This window comes from Lissotriton vulgaris, chromosome 9 (genome assembly GCF_964263255.1).
Source record: "Lissotriton vulgaris chromosome 9, aLisVul1.2, whole genome shotgun sequence".
Lineage (NCBI taxonomy): Eukaryota > Metazoa > Chordata > Amphibia > Caudata > Salamandridae > Lissotriton > Lissotriton vulgaris.
Genome location: NC_141697.1, coordinates 1,242,049,155 through 1,242,073,536, shown reverse-complemented (window position 1 = coordinate 1,242,073,536; position 24,382 = coordinate 1,242,049,155). Strand labels below are relative to the sequence as shown.

General features: G+C 51.4%; 1 protein-coding gene across 1 annotated transcript in view; it reads left to right on the top strand.

Annotated features, from left to right (window-relative positions):
* The window catches only part of NEK4 (NIMA related kinase 4), a 278,651-nt gene that overhangs the window by 172,701 nt on the left and 81,568 nt on the right, over positions 1 to 24,382 (top strand). The window contains exon 11 of the mRNA XM_086939417.1: positions 20,763 to 20,829. Within this exon, the coding sequence (XP_086795543.1) occupies positions 20,763 to 20,829 (67 nt within the window). The remainder of the gene's footprint in view (positions 1 to 20,762; positions 20,830 to 24,382) is intronic.

Sequence of the window (24,382 nt, the reverse complement as noted above, 5' to 3'; positions counted from 1 at the left end):
AGATTGAAATTGGGTTAAAGTACAAAAGCAAAATCCATACTCTCACAAGAAGCCCCCACAACTCGCAGAAAGACCAGCGACCACCAGATACTGGAGTCTCACAAAATCGTGGGCGTTGTCAGACTGAACTTCCTATGGATCAGGGGACCACCGGATGAGATATTTACATATTTTTACCCAGCACACCATGTAATATTCCAGAGAGCTACTTCACTTGAGGAATTTGAGCGATCATACTGAATTGGCTTGAAGTGGTTCCTGTAGGAATGAAACGTGTTTGCTCTCCAATCATGTTCTTTCAATGCAAGAACGTGTAGAACTAGAAACGTCGTTGATGGTCCTTTTAGCGGTCACGTTCAGATCTTTCAAAAGTATGTCTGGATCATTCTTTGCATAAGAAATAAAACTTAGTTATTACAGATTTATGAACAAAGAATTATGGGCTTTTTGGCACAACTCACCATGACATCACCATGACATCACTATGATAGCATTTCATTTAGCTTCACTGAGGACCTTCTTGATGAACTTGTAACTTTGAACTTATCGCTAAAATCTGTGCTGTAGCCTTTAGTGAATTAGAAACTGAATTTATAAACGTTGTTCATGGTCTGATTTATACAATACATTACTTAAAGTCTATCACATCCATTCCTGCCCACTCTCTGCTTCTGTCTGCCTTCTTGGCAGATGCAGCACGTTTACCCTCTGGTCAGTTCAACCTCTTCACTGTCGTAGACCAAGCTCTAAGGTTGCTCTTCCAGATTGTCACCAGCCTCCTAAGCACTGCCAACTTCCCTGCTCCATGCAGGAGGGCGCTGAGCCAAGAATAACATTTTAGTGTGCAGACTCGCTCATATCACTACTTGGTTAGGAGCGGCCCAACTACACCGTATGTAGTATGCTCCATAGTTGCACCTTTTACCATGCTGAACGCAAGTTTTCAACTCCTCCATTTAAACAAAGCACTGGATAAGCATCCCTGCTCTAATGGGGCTCTTTTCGCCTCATCCTATTCACCTTCTTAGTACCTTTAGCAGGAGGCATTAGTCTACATCTTTAGCGCGCTTGTTTTCCCAATGCCCCTGTGTTGCCCCGACTCCACTCTCCCTTGTGAGATTTGAGCCTCATTGAAGCCTCATCTGGGACATGAAACTCCACCTGATTGCTGCCCCGGATTCCCTCGCCGCCTGAGCTACCTGCCCACCGCGACCGGTTGCTAGGAAATGGCCCACCCGCCATTCCTCTCGACCTACAATGCTAGTGCGTTAGGCCTCACCCTGACCCACCCACCACCCAAGGTTACTTGATGCCAGCCGTGTACCGAGGGCATGCCAAAGGCAAGCCTGTACGCACCCCAAATGTGCCAAGCGCCAGAACTCCTGGCCCACCGACCGGCGTCTGCTAATCCAGCTCAGCTCTCCGAGGAATGAACCCAGGGCGCAGCAGTGACCTCTGCTGCACCCACTCACCCAAAGACACCAAAGGAGCATCCCCTGCAACTTCACCTGCAACTCCATGGAACCACGGGCCCCACAAAGACCACCAAACAGAACTACTATGCATGCTACTAAACGTCTGCTCCCTGACCAAGCACGCCATCAAACTCTGGGACACCATCATTTCCACCAACCCCCAGACATAGTGTTCCTAACAGAGACCTAGCTCAAGGACTCCTCAGACCTCGACATACCAACGGGCTACAAAATGATCCACAGACCCGGAGGAGGAATTGCCATTAGCCGCAAGGACACCATCAGGCTCACCACCTCCATCGACACCCTCACCTGACATGGAACACCACCTGAGCTTCAACGCCAGTTCAGCCGTCAGAGGTACCCTACAGGCCACCACGACCCCCACCACCACCCTCTCCCCGCAACACAGATTCCGGAATCATCGCCCTCCTCGCCTCAGAATCCAGACATTACCTCTTCCTCGGCGAACTCAACTTCCTCCTCGAAGACCCCTCAGACACCAACTCGGCCACCCTGCTAGACTCCTTGGACATGCTGGGCCTCAAACAGATCGTCACCAACTCCAAGCACATCGCCAGCCACACTCTTGACCCCATCTTCACGTCCAGCGACAAGATCCGGTTCAGCCACACAACCGAGCTCACCTGGACAGACCACATCATCGTCCATTTCACCATTGCTGTCACCCAACAGGCCACCGTCACACCGCCCCCTACCGCCTGCCGAAGCTGGAACACCATTTCCGAATCCCAGTGGACGATCACCCTCTGCACCACCACCTTCTACACATCCGACGACGTCAATCAAGTCACCACCCACCTATCTGAATGGATCACCAATAGCTCCAACTCCATCGCTGCCATCCAAGCCCTCAGCAACAGTAAAGCCAACAAGCACACCAAAGGGTTCACCCCCGAACTCAAAGCAGAAAAACGCAAATGCAAACCTCTGGAGAGACCTAGGCGACAGCATCACTTTCAAGACAGCCCTCAAATCCTACTACCATGCCATCAGAAAAGCAAAGGAAGCCGCATTCTCCACCCGCCTCCAGTCCACTAACTGCACCAAGGAACTATTCCACATCGTCAGAGAATTCTCCTCCCAAGACAACGTCGAAAACACCATCCAGCCCTCCCACTCCCTCTGCAACGCACTCCCTGTCTTCTTCCACACTAAGATGACCAACATCTCCAAAAACTTTGAACCCCAACCACCGTAGCTGGACCTCCCTGTTCATCCCACCAGCATCCCGCCCTACATCTTGACCGACTGGACACCTCTCTACACAGAAACCAGAACATCCATCATGTCCTCCATCCATTCCGGAGCTCCGACTGCCCCCTGCCCCCACCACGCCTTCCACCTCTGACACAAAGAAATTAGACCCCACTCACTAGCATCATCCACTCGGCATTCAGCTCTGCCACCTTCCCAGAAACCTGGAAGCACGCCAAAGTCAAACCCCTTCTGAAGAAACCCACAGCATACCGAACGACCTCAAGAACTACCACCCCATATCGCTCCTCCCCTTCCAAGCCAAGGTACTGGAGAAAGCCATCAACCACCACCTGTAATCCAACTTCCTGCTCAATCCTGCCAATCCGGCTTCCGCTCAAATCACAGCACAGAGTCCACCCGCCACAGACAATGTTGGAGCCATCCTTAACCACAGTGAGTCAGCAGCCCTGATCATCCTCGACCCGTCTTGACTTTCAACACCGTCTCCCACCACCTTCTCATCCACAGACTTCACCACATCGGTATCTACGGGCAACGCCCTCAAGCTGTTATTCTCTTTTCTCACCAGACACACTTGGAGAATCCGCCTCCCACTGTACAGCTCTGACCCCATGAGCATCATCTACGGCGCACCCCAGGGCTCCTCACTCAGCCCCACACTGTCTACATGACTCCTCTGGCACCCATGACACACAGTCTCAACAAGATCATCTCCTACTCAGACGACACCCAACTCATACTCACCCTCACTAAAGATACGGACATCACCCGAGTGAACTTCCAAAACACCATGACTGACGTCGCCGACAGGGTGAGAGCCAACTGCCTCAAACCCAACACCGACAAAACCGAAGTTCTCCTCTTCGGAAGACCTCCCGCACCGTGGAACGCTCCATGGTGGTCCACCCTCGGACAAGCACCCACACCCGCAACCTCAGAATCGTCCTCGACAGCGATCTTTTCATAAGATAACCGTCAACTTGGTTGCCTCCACCTGCTTCAACACCCACAGAATGCTCCGTAAAGTCTTCAGATGATCCCACCTGACACCAGTAGGGTATGAGATATTGTTAGGGGCATATTGCTTCAACTGCACTTTCTGAAACTTATAAAATTCCTTTTGAATGTCTATCAATTCTTGATTATGTTGTCATGTGATAAAATAAATTGTATGTATGTATAAATATATAAAAAACAAAAAAGACAAAAGAAAGAAAAGAAAATAATGTCTTTGTAATAATTACAAGTCTTCTTTTCTGTCTATAGCATCCTTCCTTATGAAAATGTTTTTGGATAATTCCTTGTGACAAAGCAATATAGGTCTTATTAGAGGTACTCCTTATGCTTAGTTTATTCCTTTCTTCCCCCCACTGGACCTAAAATTAATTGGGAGAACTCTTCTTTCTATATGAAGCTGCCCTACACCCATCAGAAGAACAAGTTGCTTTCGTTGGTGGGTACTATGCCTAACCACAGATTTGTCACTGCCCTCACAGCTCCCTGTTCTGCCACTTCCCAGTGAGCTAGAGGAATTTTCTGAAGGTGGAATCAGCGCTTAGATCAGAGTATCCACCGAAAAGAGCTTTACCGAAGGTAAGTAACTTGTAGTCTTCTCCATGGCAAAGAGCATTCTCCGTGCTACATTGTACTATGGGAGCTTTATGCAGGGGCATCCCAGTGTCACGCTGACTATCTCCGCGCACACTGGCACTCTGTGCACTCTGTACATTGATATTGATATAGGTGGCATCTGAAGATAAGAATAACATAGGCTGTATTTATCCCTGTGATTTCCGAGCTGTGCAGAATCACGAGGCCTGCCACCGATGGCCACACTCTTCTGTCCTGGAAGCCCGCCGCAGGGCAGAGCACAGGACAGTCCTGTTTAGTGGCCAGTTCCTGCTCCCTCACCCTGGAGAGCGTGGACGTTTTTAAGGCACTGGCAAAGTGGGCTCTGGCCCGGGGCTACAGCCTTTCAGGGGACCATGGTTGATCTGGTTCTCTTCACCACACGGTCTTGCCCTGATGACCTTAAGTGATTTTTAAACATAGATTGTGTTAAATACCATTTTCCTTCAATGTATTTTTAATATGGCTAATGTGTGGGAGTCTATTACAGACATTTTGTAGAGAAATCATTTTTTATGGTTTTCAACACTATAAAAAGAAATCTTTTAGATCAAAACATGACCTCACATTTGAGAAGTGGTAGTGGGTTGCTTATTTTTTTTAATTTTTATTTAAAAGACCTTTGTTAACAGCAAAGCCATTGTCGTCACTTAAGCACTTACAGACTCACATTGCATGGTAACTACATATCACAATAACATTGTGGCCAAAAGGTGTACACAGCCATAGTAGCCGGCATCCTGGCGGCCCGGCGGCGTGATGAAGTGGCACCAGTCCAGTATAACCGATAGTGATACCCCCCTGGAGGTAGCGTGAGGTGCAGTACGACAGCTGGCTATCCCCTGATGAAAACTTGTTAGCAAGGTCTTATGTTGAGGAGAAGGTCAAAGAAAACTACCCAAACTCCCATCCCAACTCCCCCCTCCCCTCCCGTGAGTGTGTCTGTGGAATTTCTACATACTCCGAATCGTGGAAAAAGCTTGGTGTGTCTGTTGTGCGCCCTATCCTATCCCCAACCCCAGTATGTCAGTCCCCTCCGGTAGCCATCCCATCACGCCCCCTGTGAGTCCCCGAACTTCAAGTCAACCCCATCTCATCCCACCGCCCCCACCTCTCCTCACCCGTGGGAAGAAACCCATGGTTGCCCAGCCCCCTACTCCAATACGTGGTCCTGAAGGTCCACCACCTCTGAGGTGTCTGAACCGCCTTCCTCTCCCTTCTGTTGATATTCCTTGTAGAGGTCCCAAAAGTTTTTCGGTCTGCTCCTAGGCGGGAGCAATTCACTGTACAGCTCGGTTTGAGTACAGCAGAACTGTAAATCCCTTGCCCACCTTGTCTTGGTGGGGAGAGGCCCTCGCATCCAACAAGCCGCTACCACTCTCCTGGCTATCAGCAGCGCCATATCGGCCAGACGACGTAAAGATGGGGGGAGTGGCTTAGAGTAGCCTAGTAGTGCCAGTTCCGGAGCTCGAGGCAGTGTCTCCCCCAATATCTGATCGAGCTCAGTAAATACCTCCCCCCAAAAAGCTTGTACCCCAGGGCAGAGCCATGCCATGTGGAAAAAGTCTGCAACCGGCGTTCGACAACGCTCACACTCCGCCGAGGGCCGGAGGCCATATCGATGTAACCGTTCGGGAGTGTAATACACCCGCTGAAGGAACTTGAAATGCACCAATCTGTGCCTGCCATTGAGAGAGATTTTGCGCGTACTGGAACAGCAGTATCGCCACATGTTGTCGTCGACGGGTGACTGCAGATCTTCCTGCCAAGCAGCTCTAGCTTTAGAGTGTAGCAGGCGCTGATGGGCCACTCCCAACCTGTTGACGTGCGAGATTAATTTAGCAGGTGTTTTAGTTTTGATGATATAGGTCAGTTCAGGGACCTCCTCAGGTTCCTCCATAGCAGAGCCCAGTACCTCCCGGAACGCCGAGCGCAGCCTGTGAAATTGGAATTTCTGGAGTAATGAGGGGCCCGATGTCGTGGGGGTGAGCTGATCCCAAGTTTTTAGTGTGCCCTCAGTAAACAGATCCTCCATCTTCGCGATTCCGAGAGAGCGAAGGGCCTCGACGACGCCCTTCTCTCCCAAGGGGTCCAGCCAGAGCGCCCATTCGATCGGCATCAGTGGGGAATACAACATAGTACAGTCGCGGGCACGCACCAGGGCATGCCATGCATGGTTGGTCGCCTTAAGGGAATCCATTCTTCCGACAGAGCGATCTACCGGGAGGCAGATCGTGGCAGGCAAGGGGAGCGGGTCTGCATACAGTTTTTCTAGAATTAAATGCGGCGTGCGTGCGTCGCCGTGGACCCATGAGTGCAGATGAGCAGCTTGCGCCACTCGGTAGTATCGTTCCAAGTCCGGGGCACCCAGACCCCCCATAGTGGCCAGTTCCTGCTCCCTCACCCTGGAGAGCGTGGACGTTTTTAAGGCACTGGCAAAGTGGGCTCTGGCCCGGGGCTACAGCCTTTCAGGGGACCATGGTTGATCTGGTTCTCTTCACCACACGGTCTTGCCCTGATGACCTTAAGTGATTTTTAAACATAGATTGTGTTAAATACCATTTTCCTTCAATGTATTTTTAATATGGCTAATGTGTGGGAGTCTATTACAGACATTTTGTAGAGAAATCATTTTTTATGGTTTTCAACACTATAAAAAGAAATCTTTTAGATCAAAACATGACCTCACATTTGAGAAGTGGTAGTGGGTTGCTTATTTTTTTTAATTTTTATTTAAAAGACCTTTGTTAACAGCAAAGCCATTGTCGTCACTTAAGCACTTACAGACTCACATTGCATGGTAACTACATATCACAATAACATTGTGGCCAAAAGGTGTACACAGCCATAGTAGCCGGCATCCTGGCGGCCCGGCGGCGTGATGAAGTGGCACCAGTCCAGTATAACCGATAGTGATACCCCCCTGGAGGTAGCGTGAGGTGCAGTACGACAGCTGGCTATCCCCTGATGAAAACTTGTTAGCAAGGTCTTATGTTGAGGAGAAGGTCAAAGAAAACTACCCAAACTCCCATCCCAACTCCCCCCTCCCCTCCCGTGAGTGTGTCTGTGGAATTTCTACATACTCCGAATCGTGGAAAAAGCTTGGTGTGTCTGTTGTGCGCCCTATCCTATCCCCAACCCCAGTATGTCAGTCCCCTCCGGTAGCCATCCCATCACGCCCCCTGTGAGTCCCCGAACTTCAAGTCAACCCCATCTCATCCCACCGCCCCCACCTCTCCTCACCCGTGGGAAGAAACCCATGGTTGCCCAGCCCCCTACTCCAATACGTGGTCCTGAAGGTCCACCACCTCTGAGGTGTCTGAACCGCCTTCCTCTCCCTTCTGTTGATATTCCTTGTAGAGGTCCCAAAAGTTTTTCGGTCTGCTCCTAGGCGGGAGCAATTCACTGTACAGCTCGGTTTGAGTACAGCAGAACTGTAAATCCCTTGCCCACCTTGTCTTGGTGGGGAGAGGCCCTCGCATCCAACAAGCCGCTACCACTCTCCTGGCTATCAGCAGCGCCATATCGGCCAGACGACGTAAAGATGGGGGGAGTGGCTTAGAGTAGCCTAGTAGTGCCAGTTCCGGAGCTCGAGGCAGTGTCTCCCCCAATATCTGATCGAGCTCAGTAAATACCTCCCCCCAAAAAGCTTGTACCCCAGGGCAGAGCCATGCCATGTGGAAAAAGTCTGCAACCGGCGTTCGACAACGCTCACACTCCGCCGAGGGCCGGAGGCCATATCGATGTAACCGTTCGGGAGTGTAATACACCCGCTGAAGGAACTTGAAATGCACCAATCTGTGCCTGCCATTGAGAGAGATTTTGCGCGTACTGGAACAGCAGTATCGCCACATGTTGTCGTCGACGGGTGACTGCAGATCTTCCTGCCAAGCAGCTCTAGCTTTAGAGTGTAGCAGGCGCTGATGGGCCACTCCCAACCTGTTGACGTGCGAGATTAATTTAGCAGGTGTTTTAGTTTTGATGATATAGGTCAGTTCAGGGACCTCCTCAGGTTCCTCCATAGCAGAGCCCAGTACCTCCCGGAACGCCGAGCGCAGCCTGTGAAATTGGAATTTCTGGAGTAATGAGGGGCCCGATGTCGTGGGGGTGAGCTGATCCCAAGTTTTTAGTGTGCCCTCAGTAAACAGATCCTCCATCTTCGCGATTCCGAGAGAGCGAAGGGCCTCGACGACGCCCTTCTCTCCCAAGGGGTCCAGCCAGAGCGCCCATTCGATCGGCATCAGTGGGGAATACAACATAGTACAGTCGCGGGCACGCACCAGGGCATGCCATGCATGGTTGGTCGCCTTAAGGGAATCCATTCTTCCGACAGAGCGATCTACCGGGAGGCAGATCGTGGCAGGCAAGGGGAGCGGGTCTGCATACAGTTTTTCTAGAATTAAATGCGGCGTGCGTGCGTCGCCGTGGACCCATGAGTGCAGATGAGCAGCTTGCGCCACTCGGTAGTATCGTTCCAAGTCCGGGGCACCCAGACCCCCCATCTCGCAGGGGAGAATTAGTGTCGCCCACTGTACCCTAGGTTGTTTGCCGCCCCAGGCCAGTCAGATTAGGACTTGTGTGAGCTGTCTAAAAAAGGCCTTCGATAGCACCACTGGAATATTTATGAAAAGAAACAGAAACCGGGGCAGCACGATCATTTTCATGATGGCGATCCTGCCTAGGAGGGATAGTGGAAGTTTACACCAAGTGTCTACATCATCGACTAATTTATTGAAGGCTACGCCATAGTTATCCCGGACTAGGACCTCCGGGTCGGTGTGCAGTCGTATACCCAAGTACCTGACCGAGTCTGTGGACCACCTCAGTGGGTACTCCATGTCGAAGGGATGCGTCAATGGAGTGAGAGGGAAAGCGATAGATTTATCCCAATTCACCCGTAAACCTGAGAGTGAGCCGAAGCGGACCACCTCCCGGAGAACTGCGGACAAATTCGACTCCGGGTTTCGGACGTATAGCAAGGTGTCATCAGCGTACGTCGATATCCCTATTTTGTAGGTGGGAAAGCTTATCCCCTCCAGACTGTGGTACTCCCTTATAGCGCAAGCCAGGGGTTCCGCCACCAGCGCATGAAGTAGAGGCGAGAGGGGGCAGCCCTGCCTAGTTCCCCTGCCAATATGGATCGGTTCCGACACCCTGTCTCCCAATTTCAGTCTGGCTGACGGACGGTGGTACAGCGCACCAATCCTCTGCAGAACCGGTTCGCCCAGGCCCAGCTTCCGAAGCACTCTAATCATAAATGGCCATTCGACAGAATCGAATGCCTTCTCCATGTCCAGGAATATCGCTAGTGCCCGGTTCTCCTGTCGGACATGTTGCATCGTTCCCAGCACCGTGCGTATGTTGTATGTTAGATTTCTGCATGGAACGAATCCAGATTGTTCGGGCGCAACCAGCTCCGGGACCAAGAGAGCCAGCCGATTGGCCAGTACTTTGGCGTATATCTCTGCGTCCACATTTAGCAGACTAAGAGGCCTATATGAACTGCAGAGGTCCGGGGGTTTCCCCGGCTTCGGTATGGTGACCAGCAACGCCTCGCGCATAGTGAGGGGCATCTCACCGTCCTCACAGATCGCGTCGAAGAGGGTGATCAGGTGTGGGAGCAGGATGTCTTTGTAGGCCTTATAGAAGCCCACCGTGAGCCCATCGGAACCCGGTGCACTACCCGCTCTCATGCCGGCTAGGGCCTCCAAAATTTCGTCCTCCTGAAAGGGAGCCATCAAAAATTCCCTGTCCGAATTCCGCAGGAAAGGCATGGCGATATGGTCCAGATAATCGTCCATTTCACCCTCAACGCCCTGTGTTTTGGACTGGTAAAGTTCGGCGTAATAGCGTCTGAAAGTCGCAAGAATTTGCTCCTCATCAGTGACCACGTCACCCTCTGGGGAGCTCAATTCGTCTATCACTAGAGGTTTCCGAGAGCCCCTAACCATACGAGCCAGAAGGGCGCCCGGCCTATTTCCTTCCCCATAGACCCGGGCCGTAGCGTATTTACCCATGTAGAGAACCTCCCTGTCTGCCAGTAACTGATATTCTGACAGTAAAGGGGTGAGCACCGAGCTAATGTCAGGGCCAGGGTCCTGAAGTTGGCGGCTCTCCAGGTCCGCCATCTTAGCTTCTAACGCTGTCAACTCCCGTCTAATGGTGCGCAACATACTGGAGTGTTTTGACATAGCCATGCCTCTAATAAAAACCTTGAATGTCTCCCAGACCGTGAAAAAGTTATCAACAGAGCCCAAATTTGTAGCAAAGAACTTATCAATGTCTTCCGCCAGTTCGCCCCGAAAGACATCATCCAACAGGGCGAAGGGGGGGAACCTCCAGGTAAAGGCCGGGATGCCCTTCCTAGCAGTGGAAAGATGCAGCAGAATGGGGGAGTGGTCCGAGAGGGTGCACGGGAGAACCTTGCAGGTGCCAATACTGCTCAGGACAGGAGGAGTCGCCAACCAATAATCTATTCTGGTGTGGATGTTATGGTATGCCGAATAGTGTGTGAAGCCACCCTTCGAGGGGTGTTTATCCCTCCAGACATCAACCAGGTCAAGTTTGATCAGCTCAGCTTTCATGTAGGCGGCGGAGGCCACCGGCCGTCGAGCAGGGCCAGAGGAGCGGTCCCTCTCAGGGTCAAAGACAAAATTAAAATCACCTCCCCATAACATCCCAGGCTGTGCGTGAGACCTACAGTGTGTGGACAGGGCAGCATAGAAGTCAGGGTTGTCATAATTGGGGCCGTAAACGTTAACGATCAGCAGGTCAAGTCCCTTACCCACACATCTAGCTAGGACATATCTACCCTCCGTATCTGCCACTACCGGGATCAATTTCAGTTGTGAGGAAGGGCTGACCCAGGTTGGTACCCCCCGGGAATGTGTCGTGAAGCCAGCCGCCACTGTATGTCCCGCCAACCCACGAGACTGTAACATCCTGCTGTTGATAGGCAAATTGGTTTCTTGCAGGAGGGCCAGATCAACATGATGTCGGTGTAGGTAACTAAGGACCCTCCTCAACTTGCGGTAATCGTTCAGGCCCCGCACGTTCCAGGTCATCATTTTCAGAGTGTGTGGGGTATGTGTGGGATCATTCAAAGCAGCATTCGACATAGCAAGGACATTTGAACCATCGTATCACCAGGGATGGCGAGAACAAAACGCAGCAGTACACATTTCCCCGCTTTAGTCAGCCGGCACTTCAATTCGGGTACATTTCCACATAGCATTCCACTCAAAGCAATTTCGAACTCCCCAAAACCATTGAAACAAGAAACCCCGTCAGTAGCCCCCCCCATCCCAACCGCCCGCTCCCCCACCCACCTACAGCCGACCACCCCCAACCAGGTCAGACAGACCCCAAAGTCAACCCCCATCAACCCAAAAATAGCAAGATGTAGTTCGTTTTGAAAATCGACTCCCCAGGGAGTCACACAGCCAAAGGCACCGGGGCAGAGCACGCCTGAAAGGAACAGCACCACCTACTGTTCTACCGCATATATCTAGTTTGACTCTCCGGCCTGACCCCGCTATTTGTTCAGTGTCCATAGTAAATCACACCAATGTGCTCCCCAATCCCACCAACCCCCCAACCGTTGATCGCTGGCCTATGCATACCCCCAAGCAGCGATGTCCTCCCCCCGCTTCAATAATCGCCATAGCATAAGTCCAGGCTAACTGTCTGCCCTAGGCGAGGGCCCACTCGTTTCGTACGCTGCACCACCCAGCAGGACTGACAGTCATAGTGCAACCCAGACTTACCGCCCCCCCAAGGGGGTGGTTCAGCTCCTCCATTTGAGGAATGGTGTCCTCTCCGCGTTGAGGAGAGCCAAATGCTCCACTAGGACCCATCTAGTCCTGCTCGTCCATGTGCGAGACTGAACCAGTGTCGTCCTCTCGGTTCCTCTGAGCCTCCTTGCGCTCCCGGGTCCATTCCTTCAGGGACTTCTGAAGGTCTCTGGGATCTGTGAAAAAGTAGGAATGCCCCCCTGTGTTGATGCGGAGTTTGGCGGGATACAGCATCGCGTAGTCCAGGCCCAGCATACGCAGTTGTTTTTTGTACGGCGCAAACTGTCTCCGTTCCTCCTAGACTTTAGCCGTGAAATCCGGGTAAAGGGAGATGTCCATGCCCTCATGTTGTAGCTTGCCTTTGTCTCTCGCCAGGCGCAAGTCAGTGTCCCTATCACGGTAATTGAGAAGCTTCGCGATGATGGGGCGAGGAGACGCGCCCGGCTGCGGTTGTGGGCCCAGCGTGCGGTGCGCCCGTTCCACGATAAACATGGGAGAAAAGGCCTCCTCCCCGAGCAAAATCTTCAACAGTTTCTCTACATAGAGTTCCATCTTGCCAGTCTGGGTGGTTTCTGCCACTCCCGTGATGCGGATATTAGATCTGCGCGAACGCGCCTCCAAATCCTCTGCCTTATCTCGAATTACCTGGAGGAGTCTGCCGAATTGTTTCCTGTCCTTGTCCCATTCGGTTTGCGCCTCCTCCACCTCCGAGAGACGCCGTTCCGCCATGTCCAGGCGCTCCGCGTGCTTGTCGACCCGTTCCGCCATGCGGTCCATACGGTACGACAGCGCGTCTATTTTAGAGCCAACAGACGCGATACTGTCCTGTATGCCCTTTTCCATGGCAGCTAGCATGTCCCGCAGCTCTGTGGTCGCCGGGCCAGTCGCAGTGGCCCCCTTCGGGGATGCCTCCGAGGCCGGTGCATCCGATCCTTTCGGCCGACGCCGATCGAAGGAGAGTTTTGCCTGCATGGCGTCGTTCTTTCCCATGTTCGTCTCTAGCAGCGGGCGGACGCAGGAATGTTGAGCACCTCACTCCCTCCAGTCGGCAGGGGTAGCGTTTGAGCCTCTCCCGGCGGCGATCCGATGCCACAGGTCTCCGAGGCCTCTAGGCCTGAGTTGGCAGCGCAGAGTACCCAAGATGGCGCCCGTGAGGAGGGACTAGCAGCCTCCAACCACTCTAGCAAAGTCTGCACACGGCTCTGAGCGATATCAGTACAAAAGTCTCAGCACCGGTCCCACCACCCAGGAGCGGGGAGGGCCATAGGGACACCGGAACACACCGGGTCTGATGTGCGCCTGCGATCACTCCGTTGCTGCGGGGGCACCACCACGTTGCTCAAAAACACAGCTTCAGCGCCGCCAAAGACCCACTTCGTTTGAGGGCAAATGTTCAAGAAGGGGGGTGGTAGCCAGGGAGGGGAGTGCGCACCGGTCGAGAAAATGCCTGGTCTCGGCCCGTCTGATCACCACTCCGTCTCTACCGGGCTCCGCGGCCGCACGTCGGGTGACGTCGCTCGGCCAGCTCTCTAGGATAGTCCGCGGCGTCAGGCCCAGTCCGCTGCCGCCGGATCGCCAAAGATCCTCGCTTCAATCCACTCGGAGGAACTCGCCAGCCAGGGTCAGGAAGCCTCTCACTGATGCCTTGGGGTTTCAGTGGGTGTAGAAGAGCCGAATGTGGAAGGTTGGACACATCGAAGGATAAATTAGCAGGATTTTTCCGGGGCTAAGGCGAGGAGCCGAAGGCTCACGCGTCCACCATCAACGCTGGCTAGCTCCGCCCCCCCTGGTAGTGGGTTGCTTATTTGCAATAATATTAGTAAGCCGATGCTATAGTACAGTATTCAAAACTTACTTCTCTGTTTCTTAGAAGGAAACACATTTAGAGTTTGGACCAGTCTGCCTGTGCAGTATCAGTGACCTGGCCGAAGAGGCTATGAAAAACCTGGAATTGGATCATCAATCCAAAGCGGTTCCACACAGGGGCCCCCAAATTATATTTGACCCAGGGCCCCCAAAATTCTTAAGATTTCCCTGCTGGAGAGTGCCCGAGAAGGATTACTTTCCTTTTCCAGTGAACTCCTCTTAAAAAAATAAAACTCCAGTGACCCCTTGGAAAACGAGAAGGACTCTTCAAGCAAGTCAGTGGTTGAACGCAGTGGACTCGAAGGCCTTGGTTGCACCAGACATGACTCGTGCTCATGTGCGTTCACAAGACCCGGTCTCATCGCTCCTCCGCTCTTTACTCTCAGTAAAAACAACAGAAGAGAAGATGGGAGGATTTACCGGAGGAAGAGTGACTATGGACAAGAAGTGCACGCGCTGCTGTGGTGGGAACCTGTTCTCCCTTCTCCATAATAACAGGAACATTGGAAAGCATCAGAGTTAGGCCATAGGGGAGGAACCCTGTTTCTTTATTCATCATAGTTAACAATTTTTTCCAAGTCACCAGTGGGCGTTCATGATGATAATTGAGTATTGTTAGAATCGGGGGTCTCTGGTTGGCACAGGTATGCACTTGTGACAAACAGGGACCCTCTCCTCTAGTCAAGGTAAGAGAACTACTCCTTAGAAATAAACCTTGCTCACCCTCTAGGTAGTGTGGCACGAGCAGACAAGGCTAATCTTCAGGGCGATAGTTGGGTTAAGCATTTATGACCACATAGAATAAAATCACAGACCCACCACAAATGGACACCAGTCGTAAGTATTGTATCAAAAATACGTAGCTTTATATAAAAATACTTAGTTGCATAATTATCACAAGACCATATAACGTTTAGCGAATGAGGCCACCAGATTTTAAATAGGCAAAAGTCTTTAGTGTTGTTGTCAGCAAGGTACGCTAGGGGTCGAGGCACGCTTCGCGCTGGTGAAGCGACCCGTTGGTGAATGACGGATGACAGGGAAAACAAACGTTGCGGACCCTGGATCCGATGTGAACTTGGGCTCGAGTTCAAGTGTACCTTGTTGCGGGTGTCCGAGGCGTTTCGGGCGCGGCCACAGGTGAGGGTGGACCCGGGACGGGGCCGGCGGTTCTCCGAGGAATTATCCGGCTCGAAGCCCCCCTCAAGGTGCGAGGCGGGTGAGCGGGACGATGTGGAGGGTTGCGGGCGATCCGGGGTCTGGAGCAGCTCACGGGGCGAGGCGCCGTTCAGACCTGCGGTGCGTATTTCTTCTTAGTACGCAGAGGGTGCGCGGCAAAGTCTGCGTTGCGGGGTCGTACCTGTGGATCTGGGTGGGGCGTTGCGTTCTTAGGCAGGCAGGTACAGCACCGTGCCTCCGGTACCGGACGTACTAGAGGCTCTTCTTGAGGTGCGGCACAGACCTTGGTATGCAGGAGGGCAAAGCCGGACAGTCGGGCACGTATCGGTGTACGGACCATACGGGGCTATCAGCTGCGCTCCGGGCAGATTCCGGCGGGAGAGGGTGAGAGGCACACAACGCGCTCCGTAGCAGGCGAGGTGACAGAGCGGGCGGCACGGCCCAGCGGGGAGAGAGCGACTCGAACTCGAGCGGGGCTCTCAGTGGGCAGGGGCGGCCAGGCTCCGGGCTGTCACGATCTTAGGAGGGGCGAGGGCACCCGAGTCAAACTCCGGCGAGGGAATAGAACACAAGGGCCCAGCAGCAGACGAGCACAGGCAGAATTGAACCCACTGGTCCTGGGGTTCAGTTCAGGGGGCAAGCTCAGATCAAGCCCTTGGAGATAGTTTAAGCACAATTAAACAAAGTCCTGTCTGGTCTTTTCCTCAGCAAGGCACCACTGCAGGCCAGTCCTTCATTTTCTTCTTGGTCCTTCTAGTTGGGCAGAGGTTCGTTGTGGTAAAACAGGATCTTTTTATACACCGTTTCTTTTGTCTTTCAAGGCCAGGGGGGCCTTTGCCTAGTCCATTTCAGCTCTTGAGCACTTTGTTTTGCGAAGTCCGGTCTTTCTTTTCAGTGAGCAGGGCAGGCCCCGCAGACGCTCCGCAGGAGGTGGAGCCAGCATTGTGATGACAAGTACAGTCCAGGAGTACTCTGTTGACTGTCTTCCCCTCTCTCTTTACAAGGTGTAGGGCAGAGTCGTCAGCCGCTCCCCAGGAGGCGGAGCCGACATTGAGGTGGCAAAGCACAGGCCTTTTCCGAGTCAAGGGGCACTCCCCCCACCCATCCTGGTGTAATCTTTCTATTCACCACCTGTATTCCCCAGCCCTGCCACTCACATAAACCAGACAGCAGATACACATAAGAGCAGAGGCTGGCTGAATGGTTAGGCAAGCAAATGCTAACTTTCGAAAAGTAGCATTTGCGAACACAGGATATTAGAATAAACTTTACTTAAAGAAGTATTTTATAATTATGAGTTCAGGCATACTAAACTTGACTACCTACCATGTTCCCCGAGTCTACTGGGAGATTAGAGTGTAATAATTACAGCAGCCCATTCTGGCCTAAGAGAACAGGTAGCCTTGCAATAGTGAAAAACAAGAATGGCTATAATTCAATATTAGGACATGCCACACACATCAGGGCTTGTCCTACCTTATGCTTACAATGCACCCTGCCCGTGGGCCTACCAAAGGGGTGACTTATATGAAGTAAAGGGAAGGGTTAGAGGCTGGCAAGTGTGTGCACTTACCCAGCCAGCATGACAGTACCAGGCTGCACGCAGGTTCTGCAGTGGCAGACCTTAGACACATTTTACGAGGCGGCTTCTGTGGGTGGCGCAACCAGCGCTGCAGGCCCACTAGCCGTATCGGTATTTACAAGCCTTGGCACTCCGCGTGCACTTTACTGGGGACTGATAGTAAATCCAATAAGCCAATCATGGAAATCAATTACATGTATACACTTTTCATCAGGAACACTTACACTGTGGCACTGATTGGCAGTGGCACAGTGCCCTGAGCAGCTAACGCCAGCAAAACATCTGAGGCACATCAGCAAAAAGTGGAAGGGAGACTCACGCCAAGGTGCCTGGTCTAACAAGTATCATTAGATAAAAATCGCAATTAAAATTCATAAGGATTTTAAAAGAACTTCCACATCCATCTTCCTAATTAGCTTCTCACAAAAAAATATATACCAGGTGTTGTTAAATGTTTGCAGTGGTGCTAAAAGACGGCTGCCGTTCTCAAACTATGAAGCACCATTTACATATTTCATTTAAGAATGCCGATCGAACAATATATTGTACTTGTATAAAATCTTCACACTTTTTAAGTACACGTTTGAAGGCGGCCAGTGTTGAGGGGTGTGATCACCTTAAGGAGCGGTAGCTTTACACCTTTCCTAAAGATCCAGTTAGGCTGTTCAAGATCTTTTTTTAATTTTTTTTATTCTTTTATTAAACATTTTTTGAGTTGCAAAAAAACAATGATACACTAGCAAGATGAGCGACGAGAAGTATCGTAGATTGTGATATTTCACTTTGGCCCGGTACACCTAATACAGATACATAGCCATGCCTCACATGCAGATACTGGTCTCCCTAAATAATAGTGGTGAATCTCTTTCAAGCCGTCTCCCAGAAAAACCATTAGTAATCCCTATATGCCATCACTGACCCCCGACCTTCTCCCATTTCGGTAAGCATCTCCAGCTCTCGTAGACCACCTTCTCAGCTGCACAGCACCAGTCGAGATCCGTTTTCCAGTTTACTCAGTGGTGGCTCCTTAGTGGCGGAGGAGCATCGCCCCACTCCCTGGCGCAGAGCCAGCAAACGAAAAATAAAACCGTGCTCTAGCATCATTTTATTTTTTGTTTGCTGGCTCTGAGCCAGCTTGTGCATGGAGAGGTGGGGCATGGGAGGGTGGAGGAGGAGTGCATGTGCACTCCCTAAGTGCCCATGTGTGTTTGGCCGGCTGTCTCCGGCCAACCAAAACACACATGCACACTTAGATTTCTCCAGCCTGGCTGCTAATGCAGCCAGGCTGGAGAAACCCCACAGCGCCATGACCTGAGTGGAGCATCTTTTCTGCCCGCTCAGACCAATCCCTGTGCTGGGATTGGCTGGGAGTCTGTACCAGGGGCTGCTGGGACCCAGGAAGAGGCCAGCAGAAGCAACGCAATGCGGGAGGCGGCCGGCATAGTCAGGTACTTAAAAAAATTATTATTAACCCGTCGCCCCCGCGATCGCTCCCCCATCTCCCCTTGCACTTCTGCCTCGCGTCCACCGGCCTTTGTTAGTGGCAGCCGCCACGGAGTTTATTAACCTCTGAGAAAGACTCGTGCCCCAGGCCCTGGCAATATTCCTTTTTGCCACCATCAGCCATATTCTGTGGTACTTCAGCCAGGTCTCCTCTCCCGTAGCACACAGTACATGCCAACGGGCATCCATTGGTAGAGTCTGGCTTCAGACATGGTCTCTTACCCCCTCCAGTATAGTTGGATTTCAGGACAGGCCCATAAGATGTGGAAGAAGGAACCGCTTCCTGACAGCCCCTGGCACAGTGGTCTGTGTTGCAGCATTCCAACCTGTGCATGAGCACTATGGAGGAGTAGAATCAATGGAGGATACAGAGCTGTATAACACTAAAGCGGGCCCGGATTGATATCTCTGTAAGACTTTGAATCGCTTCCTCCCAGTCATCATTTTCCAATATCCCTACGTCCGTTTCCTATGCCTCCCACAAGGCCCTCAGCGGCTCTGGTGCGTTATTCATGATTTTCCTATTTATTATGGAGGTGGCCTTGTCTACGTTTGAATCCCAACAAGAGCCTGTCCACCAGGGGAGTGTGTTCCTGCACCTGTTCACCTTCCAGGATATGGGTCTGAGTCAGTCGTCTGGAATTCTACTTGTAGGTCACTGAAAGAGATTATAGATCATAGCTGGACCCCTTCAGATGTCCCCGAGGTGGTCTATACCCAGAATTCCCATTTATTAAACCCCTGCAAATACCCCACTTCCTTTAATAGATCAGTATCCCACAGTGGGGTCCTTTCTGTTCGCTTATATTTGTGTGTGTGCGGGGGGGGGGTGGGCGGGGGGGTCAGGGGTAGTCGCTGCTCCATGTTTTTCCAATAATGGGCCACAGGATGTTCTTGGCCTCCATCCGGAGCTGTTCCAGATCTTTGATCCCCTTACAGAAATCTCTTGTACCTCGGGTCAGGGCAGTCGTTGGAAAGTTCCCTTTCTCGGCTGGGGATTTGTGTTCCATAACACACAGTTCTGTACCTCGGCACCACTTCTGGAATTCACCTAAATACCAGGCTTAAAGGTTAGAACAGCGTGTTGTCCACCAGCAGACACCTGCTGAGGCATCATAAACTTGAGTGCCTTCACCTAGAGCTGTCAACAGCCTTAAGATGGTGTATTGTTCCACCAGAAAGCTCTATACATCAGGCTCTGTATTGGTGCAGCCAAGTGTTGTCTACTTCTGTGGATGCTCTGCCTTAGGCATGACAGCTGGATTGTCTATACCACTCCATTAATCACAAGGGAATCAGCAAGAGGATCTTATCAAAATCACGCCAAGACTTTTCAATTTCCCCAAACTTGAGAAGGATCTCCACACAGATGGGAGCATAACCAAGGGTCCAGTGATAGAGGTTGTAATTTACTCAGAGGTCGACAATTCAAGTCACATTCCAGGAAGCACTAGCAGCCGCTGTTCTTTTCAGTGCTGCACGATAGCAAATCTGCAGCAGCAAACGCTACTGATGAAATGTATTGGAACAGTCCGGACAGTAGGAGCTGGTGGTCGAATGTCCTGAATCTGCTCGGAATGTTCATCGAGGCCCCATATTCCAGGACGTTCTCCTACATCTTTTCAAGAGCTATCTCACATTTAGTTTAGTGTCTGATCGCAGAAGAGAAGAGATGTTCAGGGTCAATCCATTCTGCTTGAAATCATTTGAAAGTTCTTCACCGTACTTAATGAACCTGTTTTAAACAGTCACAGGTATGCGTTTTTATCTAAGGCAGGGTTCTGCAAAGTTGGTCCTAGAGGGCCGGATCCATGCCAGATTTTTAGCATATACCCACTTAGATAAATGTAGTTATCTTAAAATCTGGCAAGGATCCGTCCCCCCAGGTATGACTTTGGAAAACCCTGAATAAGAGAGCATTTCCTTTTCACTGGTAAAACCAAGATTCTACTTCTTTGGTTTCTCACATCAATTGTCTTCATACTCTGTGCCTTCCTGCAACTAATATGCTGCTCTACACTCAAGATGGCTCCAGGTTTCTATAACTTCTATGACGCCAGTACATTGATAGCAAGATGCATAATCAAAAAATGAAGTTGTAAAAAGAGAAAAAGCAAAAACACCTGAACAGATGTTTCTCAATGTGAAATAATCTGTGAGCAGAATAACAAATCAACATGCATATTAAATGGCTGGTTCTCAGTCTCCAAACCGGCACTGCCATGTTTACAGAGGAACATGTAGCAGACATGATATTCCTCACGTGACTAGATGTTGATAATGCACTTTTTGCCTCTTGGGACTGCGTTCATGTTTGGATGCAGGCGATTGTACTTTTGTGGCTTGCAAGAAATGCCTGTTGGTAAAAAGGGAACAGAAATAGAGATTTTTATAGGGCATCTATTTATACAGCTCCCTATACATTCACGGTCTGCATTGTTTTTTGATGAGTAAAATATTCAAACTTGACGTTACTTTTTTTTTTTTGTACAGGACCGTCCCTTGTCTGCCAGAGAAAGGCGACGTCTCAGAATATCACAAGAAGAAATGCTTCCTTCTGGTATGTTTTATGACAACTTAGGGTCCAAGGTACCAATCAGTCCTGGTTGGCTCGCAAAATGTTGCTCGAATATGAATTTACCTTAAAAAAAACAAGACAGGAGGAGTTTGGCGAAGCAGGAACAGTTGGCGTAAATTAAGCAAGGGGCATTAGTAGCACAGATGAGAGCAGAGCGCACGGAGAAGGGTGTACAATGGACCAAGGGGCATTAGAAGCATAGATGGGGGCAGAGCGCACGGAGAAGGATGTACAAAGGACCAAGGGGCATTAGTAGCACAGATGGGGGCAGAGCGCACGGAGAAGGGTGTACAATGGACCAAGGGGCATTAGAAGCATAGATGGGGCAGAGCGTACGGAGAAGGATGTACAAAGGACCAATGGGCATTTGAAGCATAGATGGGGGCAGAGCGCACGGAGAAGGGTGTACAATGGACCAAGGGGCATTAGAAGCATAGATGGGGGCAGAGCGCACGGAGAAGGGTGTACAATGGACCAAGGGGCATTAGAAGCATAGATGGGGGCAGAGCGCACGGAGAAGGATGTACAAAGGACCAAGGGGCATTAGAAGCATAGATGGGGGCAGAGCGCACGGAGAAGGATGTACAAAGGACCAAGGGGCATTAGAAGCATAGATGGGGACAGAGCGCACGGAGAAGGATGTACAAAGGACCAAGGGGCATTAGAAGCATAGATGGGGACAGAGCGCACGGAGAAGGATGTACAAAGGACCAAGGGGCATTAGTAGCACAGATGAGAGCAGAGCGTACGGAGAAGGGTGTACAATGGACCAAGGGGCATTAGTAGCACAGATGAGAGCAGAGCGCACGGAGAAGGGTGTACAATGGAGCAAGGGGCATTAGAAGCACAGATGAGAGCAGAGCGCACGGAGAAGGGTGTACAAAGGACCAAGGGGCATTAGAAGCACAAGTGAGAGCAGAGCGCACGGAGAAGGGTGTACAAAGGACCAAGGGGCATTAGAAGCGTAGATGGGGGCAGAGCGCACGGAGAAGGATGTACAAAGGACCAAGGGGCATTAGAAGCACAAGTGAGAGCAGAGCGCACGGAGAAGAGTGTACAAAGGACCAAGGGGCATTAGAAGCGTAGATGGGGGCAGAGCGCACGGAGAAGGATGTACAAAGGACCAAGGGGCATTAGAAGCACAGGTGAGAGCAGAGCGCACGGAGAAGAGTGTACAATGGACCAAGGGGCATTAGAAGCACAGGTGAGAGCAGAGCACACGGAGAAGAGTGTACAAAGGACCAAGGGGCATTAGAAGCACAGGTGAGAGCAGAGCGCACGGAGAAGGATGTACAAAGGACCAAGGGGCATTAGAAGCATAGATGGGGACAGAGCGCACGGAGAAGGATGTACAAAGGACCAAGGGGCATTAGAAGCATAGGTGAGAGCAGAGCACACGGAGAAGGATGTACAAAGGACCAAGGGGCATTAGAAGCATAGATGAGAGCAGAGCGCACGGAGAAGGATGTACAAAGGACCACGGGGCATTAGAAGCATAGATGGGGACAGAGCGCACGGAGAAGGATGTACAAAGGACCAAGGGGCATTAGAAGCACAAGTGAGAGCAGAGCGCACGGAGAAGAGTGTACAAAGGACCAAGGGGCATTAGAAGCACAAGTGAGAGCAGAGCGCACGGAGAAGAGTGTACAAAGGACCAAGGGGCATTAGAAGCATAGATGGGGGCAGAGCGCACGGAGAAGGATGTACAAAGGACCAAGGGGCATTAGAAGCACAAGTGAGAGCAGAGCGCACGGAGAAGAGTGTACAAAGGACCAAGGGGCATTAGAAGCATAGATGGGGGCAGAGCGCACGGAGAAGGATGTACAAAGGACCAAGGGGCATTAGAAGCATAGATGGGGACAGAGCACACGGAGAAGGATGTACAAAGGACCAAGGGGCATTAGAAGCACAGGTGAGAGCAGAGCGCACGGCGAAGGGTGTACAATGGACCAAGGGGCATTAGAAGCATAGATGGGGGCAGAGCGCACGGAGAAGGGTGTACAAAGGACCAAGGGGCATTAGAAGCATAGATGGGGGCAGAGCACACGGAGAAGGATGTACAAAGGACCAAGGGGCATTAGAAGCACAGGTGAGAGCAGAGCGCACGGAGAAGAGTGTACAATGGACCAAGGGGCATTAGAAGCACAGGTGAGAGCAGAGCACACGGAGAAGGATGTACAAAGGACCACGGGGCATTAGAAGCACAGGCGAGAGCAGAGCACACAGAGAAGGATGTACAAAGGACCACGGGGCATTAGAAGCATAGATGAGAGCAGAGCGCACGGAGAAGGATGTACAAAGGACCACGGGGCATTAGTAGCACAGATGGGGACAGAGCGCACGGAGAAGGATGTACAAAGGACCACTGGGCATTAGAAGCACAGGTGAGAGCAGAGCGCACGGAGAAGAGTGTACAATGGACCAAGGGGCATTAGAAGCATAGGTGAGAGCAGAGCACACGGAGAAGGATGTACAAAGGACCAAGGGGCATTAGAAGCACAGGTGAGAGCAGAGCGCACGGAGAAGAGTGTACAATGGACCAAGGGGCATTAGAAGCATAGGTGAGAGCAGAGCACACGGAGAAGGATGTACAAAGGACCAAGGGGCATTAGAAGCATAGATGGGGGCAGAGCGCACAGAGAAGAGTGTACAATGGACCAAGGGGCATTAGAAGCATAGATGGGGGCAGAGCACACGGAGAAGAGTGTACAAAGGACCAAGGGGCATTAGAAGCACAGGTGAGAGCAGAGCGCACGGAGAAGAGTGTATAAAGGACCAAGGGGCATTAGAAGCATAGGTGAGAGCAGAGCACACGGAGAAGAGTGTACAATGGAGCAAGGGGCATTAGAAGCATAGATGAGAGCAGAGCGCACGGAGAAGGGTGTACAAAGGACCAAGGGGCATTAGAAGCACAGGTGAGAGCAGAGCACACGGAGAAGAGTGTACAAAGGACCAAGGGGCATTAGAAGTATAGGTGAGAGCAGAGCGCACGGAGAAGGATGTACAAAGGACCAAGGGGCATTAGAAGCATAGATGGGGGCAGAGCGCACGGAGAAGGATGTACAAAGGACCAAGGGGCATTAGAAGCACAGGTGAGAGCAGAGCACACGGAGAAGGATGTACAAAGGACCAAGGGGCATTAGAAGCATAGGTGAGAGCACAGCACACGGAGAAGGATGTACAAAGGACCAAGGGGCATTAGAAGCACAGGTGAGAGCAGAGCGCACGGAGAAGAGTGTACAATGGACCAAGGGGCATTAGAAGCATAGGTGAGAGCAGAGCACACGGAGAAGAGTGTACAATGGAGCAAGGGGCATTAGAAGCATAGGTGAGAGCAGAGCGCACGGAGAATGATGTACAAAGGACCAAGGGGCATTAGAAGCATAGGTGAGAGCAGAGCGCACGGAGAAGGATGTACAAAGGACCAAGGGGCATTAGAAGCATAGATGGGGGCAGAGCGCACGGAGAAGGATGTACAAAGGACCAAGGGGCATTAGAAGCACAAGTGAGAGCAGAGCGCACGGAGAAGAGTGTA